Genomic DNA, 25894 nt, shown 5'->3' with positions numbered 1-25894 from the left:
CATGATTTTCAGTTTCCCTTCCTCTTAATCCATTTCAGAAGATGTTGAAGTTGTCTCCAAGTGCTTTATGGTTTATAAATCACCAAAATAACCTCAACATTATGTGTAGATGTGTTTTGATAGAAGAAACTTTATGATGGCCAAGAGCCGATTGTTACGATATTACCTTTGTTTTCACTGAAGAAGAAAGGCATCTGTTAAGTACAATAAAGCTTAAAGACATTGACAAACAGTTGGTTCTTGCAGCTTATGTCTTTATTCATCTCATCCAGAGATTAATTTGGGAATTTGTGACCCTTATTGATTACAAGTCCTTTGGAAATAATTCATATACTGTATATTTACAGCTATGCTTACAACCCTTGGCATTTTGATACATGAGGAAAATACAATATCTCCCAACTAATGCTCTGAGATTTGAACCCATGCACACTATTTTCCAAAGAGCACAGACACCTCAGTAGGTCATTGTTTTCCTGAAATAAAGCAAAGTGATCAGGTTTCAAACTTTGAGCTCATGTGGCTTTATACCCAGTTGAAAGTATGTGTGTCTTCAGAATGTCTTGGTCCTTTCTATTGCTGCCATTGAGGGCGAAAGCTGGGGTTCAAGACTGAAGCTTTCTGAGTGCTGAGGTCTGTAAACCTTGGCTTCTCCTCCCCCATGCAATTTAAAGGAATCCAAAGAATTGTCATCCCTGCTTGATAACTATAAATAAATAAATGTTCTTGGGGGTCCTCCTTCAGAGTTTACCATCAAAACCATCCAATGTTAAAAATAATAATAATAATAATAATAATAATAAAAACCACCTAATGTTGATGGATCAAGTTGGCAGATAATTACAGATATATGATATTAGTTAGCAAAGCAGTTTCAAAGACCATTGGATGAGGCAATTTTACTTTGGCTATAGTCCTTTTGCAATGCAGATAAAGATCTTTGTTTGAGTCCGCTCAGGATGCTGTATAACAAAATATCATAAACTGGATGACTTAACACTTTTTTCTCACAGTTCCAAAGGACAGACATCCAGGGTCAGAGTGCCTGTGCCGCCTGGTTCTGGAGAGGGCAACAGTCGATCTGTGCAGAAGGGGGCGCTAGGTGATGCAGAAGCAATCAGTTGCGTTCCCTGTGTTTTCATTTCACTAACTCTAGTACATTGTGATGTCATACACGTAGGCCCTGAGCATCTTTTACCCTATTTCCATACATAGCGGTACTTCTTAGGAGTAGAAGCACGATTCCTCTGAATTTCGTGATTGCGTGTGTATTTAATAATCACAAGAGAATGACAGGAGAATCAGAGCCTTATGTCCTCTCCTTGCCGCCCTTCTCCCAGTCGTGTCTTATACAGAAACAGAAAGGGGAGACTCAAGTGCCAATGGAGTCACAGAGAGATCGGAAAGATGATGTGATGCATTATAGAAATTCCATTTTTCCAATTCCTTTGTCATACACTGTGACTCTCCTCTCTGATGTGGACAATCCCAGGTCTTGGAGACTTTAACAACACCCTTTTAGTGAGGCATTCATGGGACAATCTAGACAGCCAAGCTTTTCCTTGGTAGGTCAGGCAGTCACGCTTGGCAAAGAAGGGCTAGACCGTCTCTTTGAACACCTGACTATAGGTCACGTGATTGTCTGTGGCCAGGGCATTTTTCAGACACTGCCAGAAGTACGGGTGGGCCTGTGGGTTTGTCGGCCACTCAAGGACGGAACTCTTACACAGCCTCTTCCGGAGCTGGAGGAACTTGGATTTCTGAAGGGGCTTCTCAAGGAATATCAAGATGATTACGTCTACTTTTTCATCCATGAGCCTCTGATGGGATAAGTAAAATGCGATCTTAAAGTTCTCAGTCTTTGCATACTTGTTTGTCATCACAAACACCGTCTTTTTGCTAAGCTGGATGCTCTGGGAAAGGTTTTCCAGAACTGGCTGCCCTGGTAGCCAATCCCTTTCCTCAAGACACAGATTAAAATGTTTCTCTCTTGGGTCTTCCAACTTGGCCACCAGCTCATCCAAAACCCACTCTGTCACTGCTGGGTCTTTAGTGTCATACACAACAAAGGCATCGTAGCAAGAATCCAGTGATGTCAGACGCTGATACCCCTTCATTTTGGCCTTACAGAAATGGTAACTATACCACACATCCCAGAAATAGAGGTGGTTTGCTGTTGTAATCACCATCAGAGAAAGAGCCACCGATACGGAAAGTGAAAACAGGATCAGGTTAGTCAGATCTACCTCACAGGTATACAGATCCAGAGAGACCACACTCTGGCCCCTGTGTGCTCCTGGCCCCACACAAGTCACATCTGTGGCCAAGTAAGGAATAGTCACCTCTGTATGGTTAACCCACCAGACAAACCACACAGCATCACAGGTGCACAGAAACCGATTATGATGCAAAAGTAACATCTCCAGATTGTTGAGGACATTTTCTGGAAAGCTAGTCTTCTGGATAATCTGGATTTTATTTGAGCTGAGGTCCAGGTATCGCAACTGGAAAGCATCTTGTAGAAAATGCTTTGTCAGATGCCTGATTTGATTGTACTTGAGAATCAGTTTCTTGAGACTTCTGGAACAGTTGTATAATCTCTCAGGGACACTCTTCAGCTCATTGTAGCTGAGGTCCAAAGTTTCTAGATTCTTCAGATACTGGAGTCTTCCCCAGTTGAAGGACTTGAGCCCATTTTTGACCAAGGAGAGAGTCTTTAGTTTTGGAGGCATGCCATCAAAAACTCCAGCAGGCAAAAAACTCAGGGAATTTTCAGAGATGTCTAACTCCTCTAAGTTTAGCAGATTCTTGAAGAATTTTAAGTACCTGTTATCACCATCTCTCCATAAAACATCCAAATGATTTCCTCTGAATTCCAGAATTCTAAGAGACTCACTCTCCATGGTCCTGCTGGTGGACATAGAGATGTCATTGTTGTTCATCATGAGTTTCTTCAGAACTTTTAGGTTCTTGGTGAAGTTTAGCATGTGAGTAATGCCTTCTGATTGAAAGTAATGGCTATTACTACTTATATCTAGAATTTCCAGGTTGCGTAGCTCCTCAAACGCTGTTGAGTAGAGTAAATCAAGCCGGTTGTTAGAGAAGTCCAAATACTTCAACTCCACTAAAGGCTGAAATTCACTGCCATTGAGAGTTTGGCCAATGGTATTTCCTGACAAGTTTAGGCATTTGAGGAAAGACAGATGCTGAAAATCAGAGGACTTGACAAAAAATATATTATTTCTACTTAGGTCCAAGGCCTGCCCATACACATAACAATCTTTATTAAAAGGCAAGAAAGAGGGAGTCTCTTTGTTTTTGAACCTGCAACTCCTTGCATACTCATCATATCTGAAATAATGTAATGTTTCAAGGACCTGAGGTGCATTACCATCTACAGAAGTTCTGGTGTTAGAGCAGAAGCCAACTTCACTTGAATCTCCTGAAGGTGATATTTTATTCATTGAAAGATCTATGACTTTCAATGTTTTAAATTGTTCGAATATGCTGAGGTCAGCGATTTTTATGAAGTTAGTGCCAAGATCAAGAACTTCAAGATTGGAGAGACTACGTAACGGGGAGAGGTTATGGCTGCTCAGCTCCTTAAAGACGTATCCTTTGATCCGTAAAACTTTCAGGTTTTTCAGTGAAGAAAATGCATCCGATAGATTCAGAGTTGCACGATAGACCTGAAGTTCATAATTGAAAGACAGATCCAATTGGACAAGGTTGTGAAGAAGAAGCAAAAATTTGGCATCCCCAATTTCTTTGGCCAAGAAGTTTTGTGAAAGATCTAGCTCCTTAAGTTTTTTAATGTTTTTAAACCATCTTTGGGGCACATGCTGAAGAGAGTTACTGTATAGACGTAAAACTTGTAATTCTGTCAATGCATCAAAAGCCTTCATGTGGATCTGTAGGGGAGAATTATTTTCACAGGGTGTACAAGGAAATGGGACATTGTAACAACGAGGGCAGTTTCCACCTAGGTCAAGAATTTGCAGTTGATTGAGGTTATGAAAATCATCTTCTTGGATTTTTGCAATGGCGTTGTTATAAAGATGGAGTTCTGTTAAAGTGGATGGCAATGTAGTGGGGACATATGTGATATTGTTATCTTTTAGGGAGAGCAATTTTAGATTTTTCAGACTCAGGAAAGCATCTTTTTCTATGAAAAATGAAACGTTGCAAGGATTGCGAAAATAACAGTTTTGGCCCAAGTAGAGTTTTTCTATGTTGGTCAGTTCTGTTAGGTTATTTTTCATGATACAAAAGATACTGTTGGCCTCAAGGCTCAGCAGCTGCAAGTTGGGGGGAAGACCCTCAGGTATTTCCAGAAGCTGGTTTCCATCCAGATAAAGGGATTTTAAGTAAGTGAGTCTACTAAAGCTTCTGGGTTTAATCTGCAGCCTCCTGGGACACATATTGTCTTTTGGCCCAAGTCGAATAGGTATACAGTTGCATCTGAAATCGATCTCTACCAGATAGTCCAGCTGGTGGAAGGAAGCTGGAGAGATACCAGGTATGTGGTTGATGGTGAGGGTGAGGTTGGTGGCATTGGAAGGAATACCTTCAGGAATTTCTGTCAAATGCTTGTCTGTGCAGTCCACAATCACATGGGCCTTTGGAGCATCCAGAGTGACATCACAGGGCAGAGTTTTGGGAAACCATCTAGCTCCAAGGAGTTTGGAAATTAGGATTATGTTAAAAAGGATAAGGGACTGTCTCTTCAATGTCCACATTGGAAACACCTGAAAGTATAAGAAAGAACAAATCACCATCATTCTAAATCGTTCTAAAATATACCAAGAATCAGATTTGAAAATTCCTATTTGCTGCCTCTCTTTTGCTACAGTTTAAAATAAACAAATCGAGTCTTATTCTCCATTGCCTGGACAACATCTCCCACTCCGTGACTGTGTTTGTCTACTACTAAGGTTCATAACAATTTAGTTACATTTTTAGCTTTTAGCATCTTAGCCTTTCAGTTACATAGCTTTCAAAGTGATAGACGCACACTTTCCTATTCACTATTATTTAAAAATAGTGCAGTGGAAGAGCTATCAACTAGCTGCCAAAGTCTGAAATTTGGGGATGAAAGAATATTAAAATGAAAATGCATTGGGACAAATAACACATTAAGACTTTAGTGCAATTACTGTTTGCGTGCTAAGCCTGCTCTGGTACACATTGCACATTATACCTCACAATATTCAAGGCTCTCAATATCCTAAGTAGCACTGCCATTCTATGAGCTGGCTTTCCTCTTGGATTGTTTTTGGAAATCCAAGATGATTTGGGGATGGACAGAGCACAAGTGAGGAAGGGGCAGAGAGGGAGATACACAGAATCCCATACACATTGGGTTTACATTACAGAAATGTGGAAAGGAGAGAGCAGAGCAGACAGTCAGGGAACCGTCTGGGTGACTCCTGATTGATCAAAGAGGATACTTATGGGGGCGCCTGGGTGGCTCGGTCAGTTAAGCTTCTGACTTCAGCTCAGGTCATGATCTCATGGTTCATGAGTTGGAGCTCTGCATCGGGCTCTGTCCTGACAGCTCAGGGCCTGGAGCTTGCTTCGGACTCTGTGTATCTCCCTTTCTCTGCCCCTTCCTCACTTGCGCTCTGCCTCTCTCAGTCTCAAAAATAAATAATAAAACATTTTTAAAAATTTTAAAAAAGAGGATACTTATGAGAGTGAAAGGAAGGCAGACCTATTAAGAATTATGCTAAGACTAGGGGTACCTGGGTGGCTTAGTCAGTTAAGCATCCCAGTCTTGATTGTGGCTCAGGTCATGATCTCACTGTCCATGAAATTGAGCCCTGTGTTGGGCTCTGTGGTGACAATGCAGAGCCTGCTTGGGATTCTCTCTCTCCCTCTCTCTCTGCCCTTCTCCCACTCATGTGCTTTCTCTCTCTCTCTCTCTCAAAATAAATAAACTTTAAGAAAAAAATATATAATTACGCTAAGACTATTGCCAGAAAACCAAGACTCTCTTAGGCAAACTGGGACATATGGAAACCTACCCATAATGCTGATTCTTGGGCATCCAGATTTATCAGGGGAGAAACTGGGACCCAGGGGAGAAAGACATTAAAAGGTAGTATGGGAAGTACTAAAGAGCTTTGCTAATCACCATATTAACTTGAACTTGCCCTGCCTTAGAGGGTGGTTTAACCAGGGACTTGCCCTCAAGTTTCAGGATCTCTATCAATATTTTACTCCAGAACACTGGTTTTAGTTTAACAGGTGCTTATCTATGGAATGATGTAGCCTGTGTCTCTACAACAAGCTTCTAGATCAATTAATGCTTTTGTCTTCCCCATTGACTGAATCAACCAAATATGTTGATATCTAATAAACCAAATGCCTACTTCCCTTAATTCCTCTAATACAAGGTAAATAAGCAAATTTCTCCCCAGCTTTCTTTTTTTTTTTTTTTTTTTTTAATTTTTTTTTTCAACGTTTTTTATTTTTTATTTTTGGGACAGAGAGAGACAGAGCATGAACGGGGGAGGGGCAGAGAGAGAGGGAGACACAGAATCGGAAACAGGCTCCAGGCTCCGAGCCATCAGCCCAGAGCCTGACGCGGGGCTCGAACTCACGGACCGCGAGATCGTGACCTGGCTGAAGTCGGACACTTAACCGACTGCGCCACCCAGGCGCCCCTCCCCAGCTTTCTTTTTCTCTAATGAAAGATGGTTCAGAAAGATCTCAAAGAGCTTCTTCATGCATCTTGAGATGCCTAGAGTTGAAGTTAGAGGTACAACATTGTCTCTTTTTTTCTCTTTCACCACCCTGTCTCCTCCTCTTCCTCATTAAAACCATTCACTGAGTCCAGTTGACGTTCTTCATTGACCTCCTTGACATCCTCCTTGCTTTGCCATTTTAGCTAAAACTTCATCCTTGATCTCAGGCTCTTGCTCTTCCAATCCACCCAAACTATTAAGCTTCCCAAAGATTAATCAGATTACATTACTCTAAAGTCTTTCAAATTATTTTCTTCCCCCCCCTCTTTTTTACAGAATGAGCCCTAACTTTGTGTCATGGCATCCAAAGTCTTCCAGTAATTGGCTTTATTTATACCTACTTGTCCAGGCTCACCTGATACAACGCCCCTCTCAGCTTCTCTAGTCACTAACCCCAAGCCCAATGTGTAGCTCCCTGACTTGCAAGTCTTTTCACCTGGACTAGTCTGTTCTACCATTTCCACCCATCAAAATTCTAGTTATCCTTTCAGGCTATACTCCCCAATGTGGAGCACTCAGATCCCTGGGGAGATATGGCAATAGGCCAGGGGTTATAGGAAGCTCATAGATAAACGTGGTATATCTCCCTTGAGCATCAATCTTACTCAAAGGTTTAGGAGAAATGTTCATCACTCAGGGAGGAGGGGTTGAGTCAAGATGGGAAAAGGAGAGATGCAGAGGGAGCTATTTTTATGGTCCCTGATTATGGGATCCCAGACCCTGGACCCCATCTCCAGCCGTGCTTCTGCCAGAAGACATGATGAGTTCGTGAACCCCACTATCGGAAGGTAATAAGTAATGCTGCAAAGGGTGTTACTGTTGACCTGGGAGGTGAGTTGTATTCTAAATGGGGCCAAATGAATAAAGGACAAATTGTGAACCAGGTACCCTCTTATGAGCCCACTCCCATGAACCTAGATGAGATCCTGGGAAGAACTGGGGGGATCCCTAAATTAGCGAGTTAAAAACATGAAGTGACAGCCATCAACTGAGTTCTCCGGAATATGCCTAGTTTATGTATTTCTATGATGGGGGGGGGTGGAAACGAATGCTCTAAGATGAAGGCAGTTGAGTTATAGGCATAATAAGAGTGGTTTAACAACCGCTGTCCTTCCCCCACCCACATCTCTGATTTGTTAAGTCCTGATCTGCAGCATTTGCAAATTCCCATAGTGTAAAGACTCCCACCATGGCCAATTTGCAACTGCCAGTGTGATGCCGTTCAGTGCAGAGTTGGGGAGGGATGTGCAGAATTGCTCTGGCAAGCCTGTATGAGCTGGGTCCAGCAAACCCTGACCATAACATACCTGAGACAATGACCGTGAAATGACTCTACATATGGACATAGTATAAACTAGAATGGAAAATTAATCAGAAAGTCTCTTATCCTTCCATATTTCTAAACTTTTTCTTGCACTCGTCCACTTTTCTCCATGTCTACTGCCACCTCCTTACCCCCATTAGCCATTAGGTCTTACCCAGACTACCACAAGAGGCTCCAAAATGGTCCCCCAATTCTCTGTCTCCTCTACAAGCCATTCATCAAACAGCATGAAAGCATTCGTTATAAATATGAGTCACATCAACTACAGTGACTTCCTATTACACTTTGAATCCTTATTATTGCTTATATCATGCATGTTCTGACTCCCACCCTACTTCCATGACCTTGAACCATCCTTCCCCTGTTTTGACCACACACCAGACATCTGGCCTATTTTCTGTTCCGCATTCGAACCAGTCTTGGCACCTGCTGTTCCCTCTTCCTGAAATTATCGTTCCCTTCCTCTTCCCACAGCCAGGTCATTCTCATCCCTCAGGTGTCTGCATAAATAACACACACTCAGTCAGGCTTTCTCTAGTAGGCAGCACTTGCTATATTTTGAGCATCATTTTCAATGTTTCGATATATTAACTCATAAGAACCACATGTGAGTGGTACTACAGACCCTCAATCCTTACCCAAAACCTCTGGGGTTAGATGTGTTTTGGAACTAAAAATTTTTCGGATCTTAGAAGGTAATAGGATATATGGATCCACATGTTATGTAATGTTCCTACTGGGGTCTGGGGCAGTATCCCATCACCAAACACTTAAAATTTTGTGCAGTGAAACAAAGAATTATCCACACTAAGTGGGAAAGGAAGGAAGGAAGGAAGGAAGGAAGGAAGGAAGGAAGGAAGGAAGGAAGAAAAATCAAGGGAAGGAAGGAAGGAAGGAAGGAAGGAAGGAAGGAAGGAAGAAAAATCAAGGGAAGGAAGGAAGGAAGGAAGGAAGGGAGGAAGGAAGGAAGAAAGAAAACTAACTTACTCAAGTTCAGATCAAGATTCACCTCCAAATGAATTCGAGTCGTATGTTTGCCATTGACTGAGTGAGGACAAAGCTTTCAGTTTGGAGATTTTGGAATTACAGACCTCTATTATTATTTCCATTTTTCAGATGAGTCCATTGAGGCACAGAGAGGTATATATACTCTGCACTAGACTAGTCTGCTTTATTTCCTTCATGGTCCTTAACACAATCAGCAATTATCTTGCTGATAATTTATGCGCTTATCTGTTTAATGTCTATCTTGCATGAGAATATAAGCACCAAGAGAGCAGGGCTTTGTGTGTCCTTGTGTAAAACAATGCCTGGCACTTAATTTGTGTTGCAGTATGTTTGATAAACACATGAATAAAAGAGTGAATGCATGCGTGAATGAAATAAAGCAAAATATTTCAAAGAAATTTCCCTTTGGAGCCAACTGCTTTAGGCTACAGCCCCAGACTCCCCAGGGGATAACATTCTATCTCTTCTATTTGCCCGGGGATTCCTCGGGGAGAAAGGTTTAAGAAGCTCAAACCCACGTTCTTGAGGACACTCTCTGGGATCAACCCAGACAGAAGTACCAACTCTGGCCAGATCAACCCAGCTCTGGATCGACGGTTGGAAGAACTGTGTGATCTACCTTGTCACTTCACCACCCTTGCCACGTTGTCTGCCTTTGCGTCATTCAAGATAGGTAGCTACAACATCCATGTTACAAGAAGCCAGATGGAAGCAGATAGGAAGAAGGGGAGCAGCCCCACCATTTAAGGATACACCCCCCAAAGTGCCTATTTCACTTCCTCTCACATCACATTAGCTTTAACTTAGTCACACGCCATGTTTAGCTGCAAGGGAGCCTGGGAAATATAATCTTTTTTTTCTGAGTGGTATATGCCCAATTATAAATGGCGATTCTATCAGCATGAGATGAAAGAAAGGGAAGGGGTTCCCAGGGTTGTTAGTCTGCTAAGATTCCGACTCCTGATTTCGGCCCAGGTCATGATTTCACGGTTGAGCCTCACATTGGGTTCTGCACTGGGCATGGAGCCTGCTTAAGAGTCTCTCTCTCTCTCTCTCTCTCTCTCTCTCTCTCTCTCTCTCTCTTCCTCCCTCCAACCCTCTGCCCCTCCCCAGCTCATGCTCTCTCTCCATCAAAACAAAAAAGAAGAAAAAGATATTGGGAGATATAGAACAATCTCTGGACTTGATGAGGATGATAAAAATAATTAATTGCGAGTATCAAAAAATAGCCCATGGAATAAGAACATACAATTAAGCTACACATATAGAAGTGTCAGCATCTTGTCTGGAAAGAACTAATGATATTTCCACATTGTATTTTATTTTATTTTATTTATTTTTAAAGATTAAAAAAATTTTTTTAACGTTTATTCATTTTTCAGAGATGGAAAGAGACAGAGCATGAGCAGGGGAGGGGCAGAGAGAGAGAGGAAGGCACAGAATCCGAAGCAGGCTCCAGGCTCTGAGCTGTTCAGCATAGAGCCTGATGTGGGGCTCAAACCCACAGACCGTAAGATCATGACCTGAGCTGAAGTCAGAATGGTTAACCAACTGAGCCACCCAGGCGCCCCAGTTTTTATTTTTTTTTTAAACTTCTGTTTTTAATGTTTGTTTTTGAGAGGGAGGAAGCAAGCGAGCAGGGGAGGGGCAGAGAGAGAGAGAGAGATGGAGGATTCAGAGAGGGCTCCGCACTGACAACAGAGAGCTCAGTGCGGGGCTCGAACTCGTGAACCAAGAGGTCATGACCTGAGCTGAAGTCGATGCCTAACTGACTGAGCCACCCGGTCACCCCTGATTTTATTTTATTTTTTGAGTAATCTCCATGGACAACGTGACAGGGGTGGTGAAGCAACAGGGTAGGTGATCTCAAGTCGCCAGATCCTTGCATGACCTCCCAGAGCATAGTACAAATCAGGACACTGAGCTGCTAACCTCTAGGAGCTTCTGAGAAATCACAAAATTGTTATACTAAGCCCGTGTTCATTGGCTTTTCTACTCTACCAGTGTAAACCCACTGTTAGCCACTGTGGAATTCAGAATTTGGCAGTAAATTGCTGCTCGTGGGACAACCTAAAATATGGGGTGTTGGTATCAGGCTATGAGCAAGATATATGTGTATATTGTAAAATGATTACAACAAGTCTAGTGAACATCCATCACCTCACATCGTGACAGCTTTTTTTCTTGTGATGGCAACGTTTAAGACCTATTCCCTTAGCAACTTTCCAAAATACAATTCAGTATTGTGAACTACAGTCACCATGAACGCCAACTGTTGACTTGTGGCTTTACTCTTAGGGGAAACGGTTTGGCAATATTCATGATGCGTGTTGATGGCTTCTTACTGTTTTTAGCAGTCTTAGGAGAGGCATGAGCTATGGCTGAAGTTAGCATCTGCGAGCAGTGATGGAAGGAAGTGAGGTTTTCTCTGCCGGCAGCCTGAACTCTAAAGTTGATTAAGCCTTCCTTAATTTGGGGCCGGGCAGGGTTGAAAAAGCCCACTGCTTTACCACAAATGAAGGCAGATGAACGGACAGAATCAAGAGCAGCCCCAAGAGAGCGCGAGTGCTCATATGCATTTTTCCAGCACTTTCCATTAAGTATTTTCTAGCAGACAATGAAAGTCAGTCCAGGGCAAGAATCTGACTAGCAGTGCTGCCTTGCCCTTGACTCCTACAGCCTCTGGGGAGTTGATGAAATTGAGAATGAGGAACATTGACAGAATACAGAATCTTTTCACTTAAAATGGTCTAGGGGAGCTGGGTGGCTCAGTCGGTTAAGCGTCCAACTCTTGGTTTCAGCTCAGGTCATGATCTCACGGTTCGTAAGTGGTTTGTGAGTTCGAGCCCCACATCGGGCTCTGCGCTGACAGCATAGAGCCTGCCTGGGTTTCTCTCTCTCCCTCTCATCTGTTCTCTCTGTCTCTCAAAAAAAATAAACTTAAAAGAAATTAAAAAAACTAATAAATAAAATGGTCTAGAGCTGCTCGGTCTGATATGATAGCCACCAGTCATGTGTGGCCATTTGAATTTAAATTAATTAAAATTAAATGCAATTTTAAAATTCAGTGTCTCAGCTACACTAACTGTATTTCAGGTGCTCAAAAGGCACAGTAAGCTCGAGGTTACAGTATTCGAGTGTGCAGGCATACTGTAGAAAATTCTATTAGAGAGCACTGGTCTAGACCACGGGATGGCAAACTTTTTCCAGAAGGGGCTAGAGAGTAAATATTTTAGGTAAAATTGAGGCGATCATGTGGGTACTTCAATTACCATTAAGAATGTGACTCATTAAAGTTATAAAAACCATCCTTAGCTCACGAACAATACAAAACAGGTGGTCAGAGTCGGCCCAAAGGCCGTAGTTTGCAAACCCCTGGCCTAGACAAAATCTTAGGCTGTACGAAACTCACGCATAGAATTAACTCTAAGCAAATTTAACCCAAGCCTGCCAAATATTAAAAGAAATTATACTGCTTCGAAAGCCTGTTAAGCACGTTCACACACCGCTAATTTCCACCAATGGCATTTAGCGAATGATTTCCTCATCATTCCAATGCTAAGAACTAGGTTTGTTTACGAAGAGAGTGTAAAGCAGAGGGCACGGCTCAGAGCTTGTGCTCTTGGCTGCTTTGTTATGCTACTTTTCCAGAAGGCTCCATGTCAAGGCATGCAATCCTCCCTCTGGGTGGTGAACGCTCTTATGTCCGGAACCTTGCTTGTCTTTACATGTACTCTATCGTTACGATGGCCTGCCACATGGTGAGCATGACATAAGTATTTGCTGAATAAATCAAGGCTTTGAACTTTCTTAAAATCCCATGGAAGACACACATTGAATGATCATAAATGGTAAAGTATTCCAAAGGTCAGACTGTTGACAAGGAAGTGAGGAGACACCAGGAGGGCTTGGCACCTCTAAAACGAAGGGGTGAAGTGGGAAAGTACCCCAGAAGGAAAGAGGACAATGTCAGAGGAAGGCATGGGAAGTGAAACTGCAGAAGGCCCCTTCCTTGATCCTTTCTCAGTTCTGTCGTCTTGAACCTGAAACCCCAGTAAGAATGGCGAGCTCATTTGTCTCTCCTGGGAACAGGCATACCTGGAACGGGACTGTCCCTGTCCTATGCTCAGTAGTTGAGCCTCAGCCCAGCTGGCCCTTGGGATGTTCTATGGCAGATGGGCCGTCTCCTGTCTCTCTGTGCCGGCTGTACCAGGAGCTTGGAACGCAGAGATAGCAGATAGACAGTGACAGGCTGGGTTCTGAAGAAGCAAAGGAGGGGGGAAAATTGACTCAAGGAAGAAAACCTTCCCAAATGTGTTAAAGAGAAATAAGGAGCACCTGGGTGGCTCTGTCGGTTAAGCGTCCGACCTCGGCTCAGGTCATGATCTCACAGTTTCTGAGTTTGAGCCCCGCATTGGACTCTCCGCTGTCAGCGCAGAGCCTGCCTCAGATCCTCTGTTTCCCTCTTTCTCTGCTCCTACCCTGCTCATGCTCTCTCTCTCAAAAATAAAATAAGTATTTTTTAAAACGATAAAGAGAAATAATACCTTTTGAGGCTTCCAAATTTAAAAAATATTCTTGAGAAGATGATTGAAAGATGTGAAGTTTTCCTTTATTCCTTAAGTGGAAATGTCCCCTTTCAAACCACTTGGAACTACCTGCTTAACAGTAAAGTGGGGACCTTAGCTTCAACAAAATTCAATATAAGAGTTTGCTCAGTGCCAAAGGGGCTCCTGGGTGGCTCAGTCCATAGAGCATCCAACTCTTGATCTCAGGGTCATGGAGTTCAAGCCCTACATTGGGTGTAGAGATTACTTAAAATAAGTAAGTAAGTAAGTAAGTAAGTAAAAGTCTTCAAACAGAGCTCACTCAGTGTTGAGCCGGCCCTATATTTTCATCTGCTACAAATAATTCACGTTATTTTGTTTTGTTTTGGTTTTTTGGGCCACGATTGCCTAAAGACATGCGCCTTTCAGTAACGTGATTTGTAAAGTAACGTAATACACCATGACATACACCAGGCTCAGCTTCGGCTGCAAATCCCAGCTAACTACACATGCAAATCCACTGGGTAAATCCGGATGCTCAATTAGCGAGCTAACTGGTCAAAAAGGGAATGTTTGATTTTGTATGCACAGGTGTTCTATTCTCTCAGTAAATCGCCTCTTCTTGTGAAAATGGAAAATGTCGAATTCACACTGAACAGTCACCAGACGGCCATTTGCTTTTTTTTTTTTTTTAAACAATGGCGTGGCCTTTTCTTGTGTGCTTATTACGTGCCAGATGCTGAAGGAAACACAGTGTTGCTAGGACATCACTAAGCCCTGACAATAAAGTTGAAAGGACATATAAATATTCCCATCTCACTGATGGAGAGGCAGAGATCAGAGAAGCAACTTCGAACCAAGCGTCCAAGTGCATATGCTGAGCAATCATCTTCAAGGTGCTTCACACAGTTACAGCAAACGCACTTGGCCTGTGTCTGTATCGCAGTGTATTTCTCTTTCGGTTCAAGGATTCTTAGCACTGTGATGTGTCCATATTGTGCTACTTAGAGTTTTCATAAAGAAATCTGCCAAATACCAAAAGGAGGGATTTACAATTTGAGTGGGACCAACTTGAGGGAAAAAGAGAGACTTTTCGGATGATACACTTCTGATGGATTCCATCTGCTGTCCAGCAATGCTAGGTCAGGGTAGTTCATGAATCTGTAAACTTACAGGCATGCTCAGGTTTACATTCACAAAAGAATTATATGCTCACACAGCTATCCAACACACATATTGGGTATGTAACCTACACAAAAGACTGTGCTAGGCCAAGGAGGGGAATACTGGGGAGTCAGACACCATTCCTGCCCAGCTAGGAACCAAATCCCTCTACTACTGCCGCTCAGAGGCCATGTGTGTCTCCTGAGCTGGGAGATCTCTGCTGTCGGGGCAATCCAGGTGCGGCAAACAATGTTGCAGACAAAGGCTAGTCAGGCCGAAAGGTAATGCTGCCTGCCTCCCCTCCAAACAGAAGCTTGAAGAAACCCTTCAAAGTGCCAAAACACATCCTTGTGGCTGCATCCGTTTCCTGGCAGGACTTGAACTTGCATTCAGAACCGAGTTCTCCTGATCTGAGACCCACATTTGCTTCCCACCCGTAGGTCTAAGGCTGGAGGCTAGGATGGCGAATAGGGAAACATGCTGTCCAGGAAGCTGGGAACGGAGTCAGCCTCTCAATCTGCTGCAGGGCTACTGACTAAATGCTCGTAAACCTTGACTTTCTTCTCATCCACAAACTGTGTGGGTTGAGCTAACGGACCTCCACGCTCCTTTTCTATTGTGCTTACTCGATGCTTCTGAGCCTTGGCCTGGAGCCCCCTGAAACTTATCTGCCTGCGTCTGATCTCAGCTGTGAGTCTTCCTAGCCCCCCAGAAGCTCAGGCTGCTGCCGTTTCAAAATGATCTAAGCAAGGCTTCCAACCACCATGAGCCTCCTAAGTCACTTAAGAATCCAGCCACTATGGGGGCGCCCGGGGGGCTCAGTCACTTAAGAATCCAGCTCTTGATTTTGGCTCAGGTCCTGATCTCAGAGTCCCTGAGTTCAAGCCCTGGGTCAGGCTCTGTGCTGACAGTGGAGAGCCTCTTGGGATTCTCTCTCTCTCCCTCTCTCTCAGCCCCTCCCGTGCTCCTCTCTCTCTCTAAATAAAATAAACTTTAAAAACTAAAAATAAAAAGAATGTGGTAGACCTATAGGTATTGACATGAAAAGCTGCACAAGATATGTTATTCAGTTATAAACAAAATGAATTTTTAAGGCAGCATGAAAATAACATATAGCATATGAACCCTTTATGATGAATAAAGATACAAATATTTGATTTGTTCTTGCAGCGAAAAGTACAGAAGGACACATTAGAAACTCAACAGTGATATTTTCTGGGAAGGGGTAAGAAAGGGAGCCTCTGCGGGGTAGGAAAGAACATGCTTTATCCTCTATTCTTTGAGTTTTTAAATAAAGAACAGGTATTCCTTTTATTTTTAAAAACATCTTAAAATTTGCAGAGCAGGGGCGCCTGTGTGGCTCAGTTGGTTAAGTGTCTGACTTCGACTCATGTCATGATCTCACAGTTCGTGAATTTGGGCCCTGCATTGGGCTCTGTGCTGACAGCATGGAGCCTGCTTCAGATTCTGTGTCTCCCTCTCTTTGCCCCTCCTATGCTCACACTCTGTCTCTCTCTCTCTCAAAAATAAATTCACATTTAAAAAAATTAAAGATTGCAGAGCATGTAATAAAACCTTATTATAATAATGTGAAAGTAAATTGTGAAAAATGAAAATTTCAACAAGTATGTATTGATACCTGCTATGTGCCAGGTACCCACTTCTAAGTGTTGGGTCACATCAGTGGACCAAATAGAAAAGATTCCTGCTCTTCTGAAGCTTACATTCTCCAAGTAATAAACAAAAAATATAGAACTATAATCATCATATCAATGTTAAGTGACAAGGTTATAGAAAAAGGAAGAGCAGGGTGGGCTTGTGGCCATAAATACAGTGGTTTGGGGGGACATCATTGAGAAGTTGACATTTGAGCCTAGATCTCAAGGAAAGGAGGAAGTTGACCAAGCAGCTCTATTAAGGGGGTTAGGGGTGGAGGGGGGGGGGAAGCAATCCAGGCAGAGGGACAAGCCTAATGCAAAGGCCCCCAAGGTAGAAACATGCTGGAATATTCAAAAGATGATGGCAAGACTGGTGTGCCCTGAGCAAGGGGAGTTGAAGAATGATAGGAGATGAGGTCAAAGAGGGAGGGCCCCCAGCCTCTCGCCAAGCACGCAGGGCCTTGCCAACCATTCCAAGGATGATGGTTTTCCTCTGAGTGGAATGCGGTTCCATGTCAAGCTTATGAGCTGAAGAGTGATGTGGCCTGACTTACATTTTAGAAGATCCGTGCTGTTGTGCTGTGTTGAGAAGAGACCGTGAGGGGGTGAAGGTGGAAGGACTGAGACCAGTCAAGACACTATGACAGCAATTGAAGCAAAAGGCCCAGTTGGCAAGGGTGGAGGTGGTGAGAATGTGCCAGATACTGGATTATATTTTGAAGGTGAAGCCAAAGAAAATATGACTTCAAAGTTCTTAGAAGGATGACAGATTGGAAACAGCAAACATTTCTGGGAAATTTCCTGCCAAGGGGAACAAAAACACTGGCAGGTGTTCCCAGGGCCAGGAGGGTCAAGAGGATTTATTTTAGGACAAGAGAAATAATAGCACGTTGTGATGCTGGTGAGAATGAAAGAACAAAAAAAACCCACCAAAAAGCATTGATGATGATGATGATGATGAGTACTCAAACATTGATCCTGAGCAGGAGAGCAGGGAGGACACCTAGCACACCAGCATGGAGACTGGTCTTAGCTGGGAACAGAAAAAACTCTCATCCTCAGTAGAAGAGTCCACACATTTGTTGACAAATCTCCTATCCTCCTTTGAGGTTTTTGTGAGAATTTGCACAGAGAGCAGCAGAAGTGATGCCACAGGACTTCCAAGGCTAGGACAGAAAAAAGGTGATAGGGTTTCCCCCTCACCTAGTGCTTGTTCTCTCTTGATCTCTCTGTCTCTCTCCCCACTTTCTTTAAAGCCCTGAGCCACCAGCCTTGTAAGAAACCTGGCTACACTGCAGCCGCCATATTGGTGAGACTACATGGAGACAGAGACCCCCCTGAGCAGCCCCAGCTGGCAGCCGTTGAGTCTCCCTGCCTGGGCACAGACCTGTGAGGGAGCGAGTTTTCAGGTGAGTCCAGCCCTGGGCACTGACTGTAACGGTGTGAAAGACCCAGCATCAGAGCCACCTAACTGAGCTCAGTTGGCCCTTGAGCCCACCACACATAAGAGTATATGATTATGGGATGCCTAGGTGGCTCAGTTGGTTAAGCATCCAATTCTTGATTTTGGCTCAGGTCATGATCTCATGGTTCATAGGATCGAGCCCCAAATCAGGCTCTTTGCTGACATCACAGAGCCTGCTTGGGATTCTCTCTCACCCTCTCTCTCTGCTCCTCCCCTGCTCATTCACTCTCTAAATAAATAAGTAAATAAACTTTTAAAAAAAAGTATATGATTGTGGTTGTTTTACACCAATGCATTTTGGGGTGATGTGTTAGGCAGCGACGGGGAACTGGATAGGTGGTCTGGCAGGACATCCAGGTACAGAAGCTCTAGGTAGGCGCACAAGGAGGAGGGAACACGTGGATAGCCTCTTCCAATGGCTGCAGTGTTCTCGGTGAAGTGGGAAGCAAGCTTAGCAGCTATGAGTGAGAAGACAGCAGATGTGGAAGACAGAGGAGAAGGAGGACAGGACCCTCCTGGAGGCCCAGGCAGACACTGCACGAGGAAATCAGTGTGATTACCTGCTGGCAACAAGGAACCACCCCCAACCACCTCATCTTTTTGCAGGTAACTTGCCTTCCCCTTGGGGTCTTTCTCACATACTCTGCATGGCTACACTCTGCTTAGATTTAATTCCTCTCAGCAAAATTCCTCTCAGAAGGAAATCCACCTTGAGATGGGAATATTGGAAGCCTGGGAACAGTTACTGTTCTGCTCACCACCACACCTTTACCAGCCAACCCATCTGAAGGCCAACATACTGAGTGCCCCTGGGGGCTACTAGGTGCCAGGCTTCGGGGGCAACAGCTCCATGGGTTCACCTGCTCCTCCGGTCTATCTGCAAGATCACACGGGCAGGAAAAGAGCCAAGTGGCCCAAGTTGAAAAGGAATTATTGGAACATGCATTTCTGGTGGTGGGGGTGCTGAAGGCAAGCTGGGGAAGCGAAGGATTTCATATTACAGCGGGGATCCTGCGAGTGGCCAGGCTGGGTTGAGCCAGAGCTGATGGCCAGCTGGAAAATAATGGGAAAGGGACACAGGAGAGGCAAGGAGTGAGTAGAAGAGCAGTCGTTGGACACCCATGAATTTGAAGTCACTAACCTGTTGCCCTGTCGATATTGAAACCGTGCCGTGGGATTGGAAGTACCAGAAAGTCTAAAGCTTGTTTTCAGACAATTGTTTTTTCCTCAAGGTCAACTGATGTGGTTCTAGCCGGTGAACCAGCAAGGCCCTGTATTCCTTGCTGGAGATCAGGAGCCCAAGACCCTGCTCAGTTTACACCCGCAACTTCTACAGCCCTTTCCCTGTGTCCGACAGTTACCCCTGCTTCCTTAAAGTGTTAAAGTCTCCATCCCAGGAGGAGCACACGCTTAACATAAGATGCTCCTGTACACCTGTTTTCTAAGTACACCTGTTTTGCAACCTTGTGCCCACCTGGACCTGTGATGACAAAGCTCCCCTTTCTGAATATTCATCCTAACCCTAAGTAAAAGGAACCCACTCACATCTGCTTAGGGGCTTTGAAAGTCATTCCCCGTGGTCTCCTTACTTGCTGCAAATAAAGTTTTCTTAGTGTGGGGCGCCTGGGTGGCGCAGTCGGTTAAGCGTCCGACTTCAGCCAGGTCACGATCTCGCGGTCCGGTCCATGAGTTCGAGCCCCGCGTCGGGCTCTGGGCTGATGGCTCGGAGCCTGGAGCCTGTTTCCGATTCTGTGTCTCCCTCTCTCTCTGCCCCTCCCCCGTTCATGCTCTGTCTCTCTCTGTCCCAAAAATAAATTTGAAAAAAAAAAAAAAAAAAAAAAAAAAGTTTTCTTAGTGTGACCACACCACCTGGTGTAGTCTATCTGTAACTCACCAAGGAGGGAACTCCCATTAACTGGGTAGGGCACTGAATTGTTTGATAACTGGAGAGTGATATGGACATCACCCTGGGTGCTAACCAAACACCATGAGCAAGGAAGTTACTTCACTTTGGTGAATCATTTTAACTTCAGGAGCCTCTGATTTCCTTGTTTTTCTATTTGTTTGGTAGACTGAGCCTCCACTTGGAATTTCCCTAATAAATTTATGACAAAATAGCTCCCCCTCCCCCCCTTTTTTTTTTGCAAATTTCAAAAACATTTCTCATTGTAGGCTAATCTCTGGAAAGTGTAATTATCTTAAATACCAAAGTCTCATTATGTAACCAAAAACAAAACAAAACAAAAGTAAGTGTAAGGATATAACCCACCTACTTTAAAAATAGACTTTTCATCATTTACTTCCTATCATTTTTAGCCCAACAGACTTAGTTTTCAAAATAAAAGAATAAAATGCTATATAGTAGTCTTACATAAATTAGGTACTCAACAGCTATTACACGTTACAACAGGCACTAAAGACCAGGAGATATTAAGTCTTACTTGATCATATACTCTATCCACTTGTTTTCCAGAATCCACCACGGTATGCTTTTCCTGTATGGGGCCAGTTAGCAAGTATTTTCTGTTTTGCAGGCTGTATGGTCTCTGTCACAACCACTCAACCAATGAGTAGGTTGCCATTGCAGCGTGAAAGCCGTTATAGACAATATCTGAACAAACAAGAAAACTATTTGTGGGCACCGAAGTTTGAGTTTAATATACCTAGGATGGGTCATAAAATACTATTCTTCCTTTGACTTATTCAATCACTTAAAAACATCAAAATTTTCAGGGCGCCTGGGTGGCTCAGTCGGTTGAGCGTTCCTGGTCACCATCTCACGGTTCGTGGGTTTGAACCCCGAGTCGGGCTCTGTGCTGACAGCTCAGAGCCTGGAACCTGCTTCAGATCCCCTGTCTCTGTCTCCCTCTCTCTCTGCCCCTCCCCTGCTCACGCTCTCATTCTCGTTCTCTGTCTCAAAAGTAAAAATAAACATTAAAAAAACAACAACATAAAAGCTTTCTTAGCTTGTAGGCTGTACAGACATAGGCGGCAAGCTGGGGACCGGCCATGGCGCACCGCCCAGGCCTAAGATTTGGCAAGCTTCTGAGACAGAAGTGAGCTGTTCTTGGGGTGTGAAGACACTGGTTGGTTAATCTGTAATGATTGCTTTTAATTTTAGCACAATCTTTCAAATTTCTAAATGATGAGATTTCTTTAATTTAGTAAATAAATTTCTGGTTACCTCTTTGCTTGGGCACAAAGAAATTTGCTACAGTGAAGAGTGGAATAATGTTTTTACTTGTAAAACTGCCGGACTATGGTTACATATCAGCACATGTATTTCTAATACTGCTCTCCATGTCCTGTGTCTATTACACAGAGTGAGGAGCATTCCAGCCTTAGCTAGAGCTTTTTCGGTGGAAAGATTGCATTGAAAATTTTTAAATATTTTATTATTTACTTTTGAGAGAGAGAGAGAGAGAGAGAGAGAGAGAGAGACAGAGCATGAGCAGGGGAGGGGCAGAGAGAGAGAGGGAGACACAGAATCCGAAGCAGGCTCCAGGCTCTGAGCTGTCAGCACAGAGCCTGACACAGGGCTCGAACTCACAAACCAGGAGATCATGACCTGAGCTGAAGTCAGATGCTTAACTGACTGAGCGCCCCATGAGCTCCTGAAAGGTTGGATTTTAAATTCTTATTCAGCCACATGAGAGCCCTCTCACTTTGGTGGATCAGTTTACCTCAAGAGCCTCTTGATTTCTCAACTGTAAAATGGTTAGAATGCAGGGCTCTTTTGTGAAACTACTAAGACAAATAGGTAACACATGTGTTCATGTAAACCATCTTCACAGATTAACCAACAGTGAGGAAGCATCTAGTGTGCACAGATTAAAAACATCAGGAAGGGGTGCCTGGGGGTGCTCAATTGGTTAAGCGTCCAACTCTTGGTTTTGGCTCAGGTCATGATCCTGGGGTTGTGGGATCAAGCCCTGCGTTGGGATCCGAGCTGAGTATTGAGCATGGAACCTACTTGAGATTCTCTCTCTCTCTCTCTCTCTCTCTCTGCCCCCTGCCCCTACCCTGCTCTCTCTCTCTAAAATTAAAAAAAAAAAAACCATGAGAAATATATGCTACTTATCAATTTCTAGTTTGCTGTTTTCATTTGCCACTATAAGTACTTTCTTAGGTCTTTTAGTGTTCTTTTAAAAAACATGATTTGGTGGTTACACAACATTCCATTTAATGGGTGACCACGATTGAGTAACCCCTCCTCAACATCCGGCATGACATATCCTCTTTGCCATGCTGCATAGACTATCTTCATAAATTATTTGCCACCTCCTTGATCATGTCTTTAAGAAGGGTTTCTAGAAGTGGAGTTTCCAGATCAAAGGATAGGACATATAACTATTAATAAGGTTGAATAAATTTCCCCGGGGCTTTCTGGCCTTTTGTAGGTCTTCTTTTGCAAATTGTTTCCACTTCTTTTCTTACAAAAGATATACCAGTTTCTCTTTTTCTCTTCAGCGGTAAGGTATCATAATGGAAGTTCACATTTATGGGGCTACAGCGTGGCTCCTGGAATCAGGCCATCCAGCCAAGACCACTCAAGCTCTCGAACCTCCCGAAGCCCCAGTTCCCTCATCTGTGCCTCACAAGGCTGCTCTGAAGCTGAAACAGATCCACAGACATCAAACCCTTAGCATGACGCTGGATGTCTAGTAAGTGGTCAGTAAACACGAACGGTCTTTATTATCGCCAGTCCCCTTATTCCATCCCTCAAGGGGCAAAGGCAGATGTGGGCAGGGGTTTGCATAAAAACAGACCTCTGAGTTTCTAGGAAATGAAACTATAAGCAGCAGTTTCCTTTGTAACATAGTTCCCCTCCCCTCACGCCGTGGTTAACTCTTCATTAGACCGTAGACACAAAATGAGCCTTGACGCCAACATGGAGATCTAGAAACCAGAGTGGGCTCCCACTGAATGCACGCCATCATATCTACTTTGGGTGACAAAATCATTTCAGCAAAAGGCCACCGATGTCCTTTTCTGATTAATTTTTGGCATCCCTAATAGCTCACACTGCCCACGAAGAACTCAAACACGTAGCCTGTTACTTGAGCCTCACGACAGCCCTGGAACGCACCTCTCAGTCACTAGGCCTTGACTTTCGTGTTTCTGTGTCCATCTGCCCAGTTTTAGCATGAATCCTCTTAGGTCCATTTAACGAGAATCCCTCACCATTGATCTCTGATCATCCCGGGTATCGGACACAGTCCCTCATCCTCTAACATCCTCCAGGTGACAGCCAATCTCCCTGGCCTGTCTTCCACAAGAATCCTGGTAAGTACACTTATCCAGAAGCCACCCCCACCCCTGATGTTTTGTCTTAGTCATTTTCTACCCACAGACCCCCACTCTGCTCCTTGGCTATAAATCCCCACATGGCCGTGCTATGCTGGCAACGGAGTCCAGTTCTGTACCAGGGCCTCTTTTCCCCCAGTTCCATTTGTTCCTGAACAAAACCCGTGGTTGCAAGCCGTAACGGCTGTCCAGTAACTTCAGTGATTTGTACGGTTTCAAAGCCAACGACGTAGGATGAACAAATTAGACCCACAGAAGTGATTTCCCCAACTCAAACATCTGTTCGTCCTCACTACAGCCCACCTGAACGCTTGCAGGAAGTTGGACAGACCTAGCCTTGATTAATCTGCAATTATGAAATGCTCCCATGATTAATCCTGATTACGAAATACCACGAAGAAGTTTCCTCCGCCAATAACCAAAATACAAATTCTTAAACATCTCTTGCCAGCTGGTTTCAGTACTTCCCCCAAGGATTACAGATAACACTTCTTTAGGGAATCTCCCGGCTGGTCTTACCATGTTCAGTCTTCCTCCACGATGAAATCTACAAGTCCGGTTGGAGAGAGCAGAGCGTGAAAGGTGTCACGATTGGCCTGAGATGGACCCAAAAACATCAACTAAGATAAAGAGAAAATACCAAATTGTGCATTTCAAAGATGGTAACATACTGTAGCTCCAAAATATGCTGGGGACATCACTCTAAAACGTGCTGTCGCAAACAGCCATCAATGGTGTTTCCTTCCTCCGAGTTATGTAAACTAGAGATACGCTCCAGAAAACCATTTCTATTATTAAACATCTGGCTTTATCTTCAAGGAACTGGCATTTTAGACTACCAAAATTTTTCTTTAGATTTACAGAGGATTTTTTTTTTTTTGGCATATGATTTGGGTTCCCTCCCCTCCCTTCCCCACTGAGAATGGCTCATACACCTAATTAGTTACATTATCCAAATTTGTCCCTATGCTCAAAATACCTTTTTTTGGTTGCATGGAGTGATCTATGTCCGGAGGCTTCTGAGATGAAGAGATGGTCTTCAGGAAGCATGGAGTCCCAGAGGCTCCAGGCTGCCAGCCCTAGAGTTTCCAAGTGCAAAGACAAAGTTGGGGGTGTTAGGGGTGGAGCATAACTACTTAAACCACCCGAGACATGAGGTTTGCAGAAGCACCAGGTTCCCCTTACTTCTCCCACCATACCCAGGGCAATGCCTTGTCTAAATCCAAACAACCCGGTTGACCAACCTTCCTTCCTTTTTTGTAGGTGACTTTCTCAGCCTCACCACTGTCGACCTTTTCGGTGAGAGAATTCTTTGTTGCGTTGGAAGATGTTGACCAGCATCCCTGACCTATACTCACCAGATGCCAGTAGTGCTGCCCTTCCAGTTGTGACAACCACAGATGTCTCCAGACGTTGCGAAATATCCCCTGGGGAGCTAAGGCACCCCGGGTTGAGAACCACTGTTCTGTAGATAGATATCTGAGAGACAGGTCTAAATTTACCTTGCTCTGTCTTAGGCCCCCCTGAGAGACAGATCTGCCGGCTGGTTGACTCACTTCAGGAGGAAAGGTCAGCTGCATTTGGAGTCTAGTGTCACATAAAGCCCTGTTTCTGGAACTGGGGTCCTCGCGAGAACTGTTCCTTTCTTAACGGATTATTGGGTCCCTTTGTGGGGACAGTCAAAACATCCGTAGTTATGTTTAAAGTTCTTCGGTCCACCTCGTCGACCCGGAGAGAATTGGAAAACTGCAGGTTGGCGTGGGGGAAATCAGCTGAGAGTGATCAGGGTTAATATACTGAAAAGTCCCTGGTACCCCGGATCAGCTGATAAACCTATTAGATAGAATAAAAACGGAGATCTTTCCGAGGGGGTTGTTAGGAGCCAAACACTGTTTTTACTGCTTTGTATGTGTTATCTCATTAAGTACCAAAAAAAAGCAAAAAAGAAAAAAACAAAGAAAACGGTATTATTTCTTTACAAGTAATGGAATTAACGCACATACCACGTAAGTGATAGCTACACAGGCAGTAAACGTCAAATACCTTCTTATCGAGCCAATTTGCTATGCAAACAATAGGTATGGATCAATAGCTTTCTCACGTATAGACGACAACTGATGCAGTGGTGATAGGAAGGGGGATCCTATCGAAAACAGCAACACAAATAGGAACTACCTGGGAAGGAAACCGGCGGAGAATGCTTAGGAACGAAGGAGATAGTAGAAAGGCAGGAGACTCTAACGCTCTACCCTGCCCGCTGCTGTGGGCTTTCCACTTGACCCCAGGTCCGCCCTGCAAGCTTCTGCATTCCACTCCGTGTCCCAGGAGGCGGAGCTGTATGAACTTGACCAACTGGTTGGTGACAAAGGCTGCTGCTTGGGTTTGGCCGATGTGGAGAGGGGTCAGGGTATTTACGCCCCTAGCTCCCGCCCCTTGCAAGGCTGTGGGTTGGCTGCGAGCCTCTGATGAGGCCCTTGTTAGGTGCCACTCTCCTCAGGAACACTCTTGCTGAATTTCACTGATTGCTCCTTCCCCTTGCCGTCGTAGGCCTGGGGTTGCGAAGATGCATGAGAAGAAGTAAATAAATGAAGAGAAAAACATCGTTGCCTGGGCTAGAGTCCACAACATTGTAAAAGATGGAAATTGTGCTTAAGTTGATTTGTAAGTGCCGT

The 25894-nt window shown here is 44.0% G+C and overlaps 1 protein-coding gene across 3 annotated transcripts; it reads right to left on the bottom strand.

The window, feature by feature from the left end:
- Positions 1 to 233: 233 nt before the first annotated feature.
- Positions 234 to 25467, bottom strand: TLR7 (toll like receptor 7). 3 transcript variants are annotated; one of them, XM_058712961.1, is made up of 4 exons: positions 24467 to 25467; positions 24202 to 24301; positions 23742 to 23842; positions 234 to 4748 (listed from the first exon to the last, which is right to left on the bottom strand). In XM_058712961.1, the coding sequence occupies exons 3-4, from the start codon at positions 23742 to 23744 to the stop codon at positions 1599 to 1601; spliced, it is 3153 nt and encodes a 1050-aa protein (XP_058568944.1). In that variant the 5' UTR covers positions 23745 to 23842; positions 24202 to 24301; positions 24467 to 25467; the 3' UTR covers positions 234 to 1598. The 3 variants fall into 3 exon arrangements, with proteins under 3 accessions (XP_058568944.1, XP_058568945.1, XP_058568947.1); XM_058712962.1 differs by having other exon boundaries at positions 24202 to 25467; XM_058712964.1 differs by lacking the exon at positions 23742 to 23842 and having other exon boundaries at positions 24467 to 25466.
- Between the last annotated feature and the right edge of the window lie 427 nt (positions 25468 to 25894).

The sequence above is a fragment of the Neofelis nebulosa genome, chromosome X (genome assembly GCF_028018385.1).
Source record: "Neofelis nebulosa isolate mNeoNeb1 chromosome X, mNeoNeb1.pri, whole genome shotgun sequence".
Taxonomy (NCBI): Eukaryota; Metazoa; Chordata; class Mammalia; order Carnivora; family Felidae; genus Neofelis; species Neofelis nebulosa.
The sequence above is the reverse complement of the archived record's forward strand: the minus strand, read 5'-3'. Positions and strand labels throughout refer to the sequence as shown.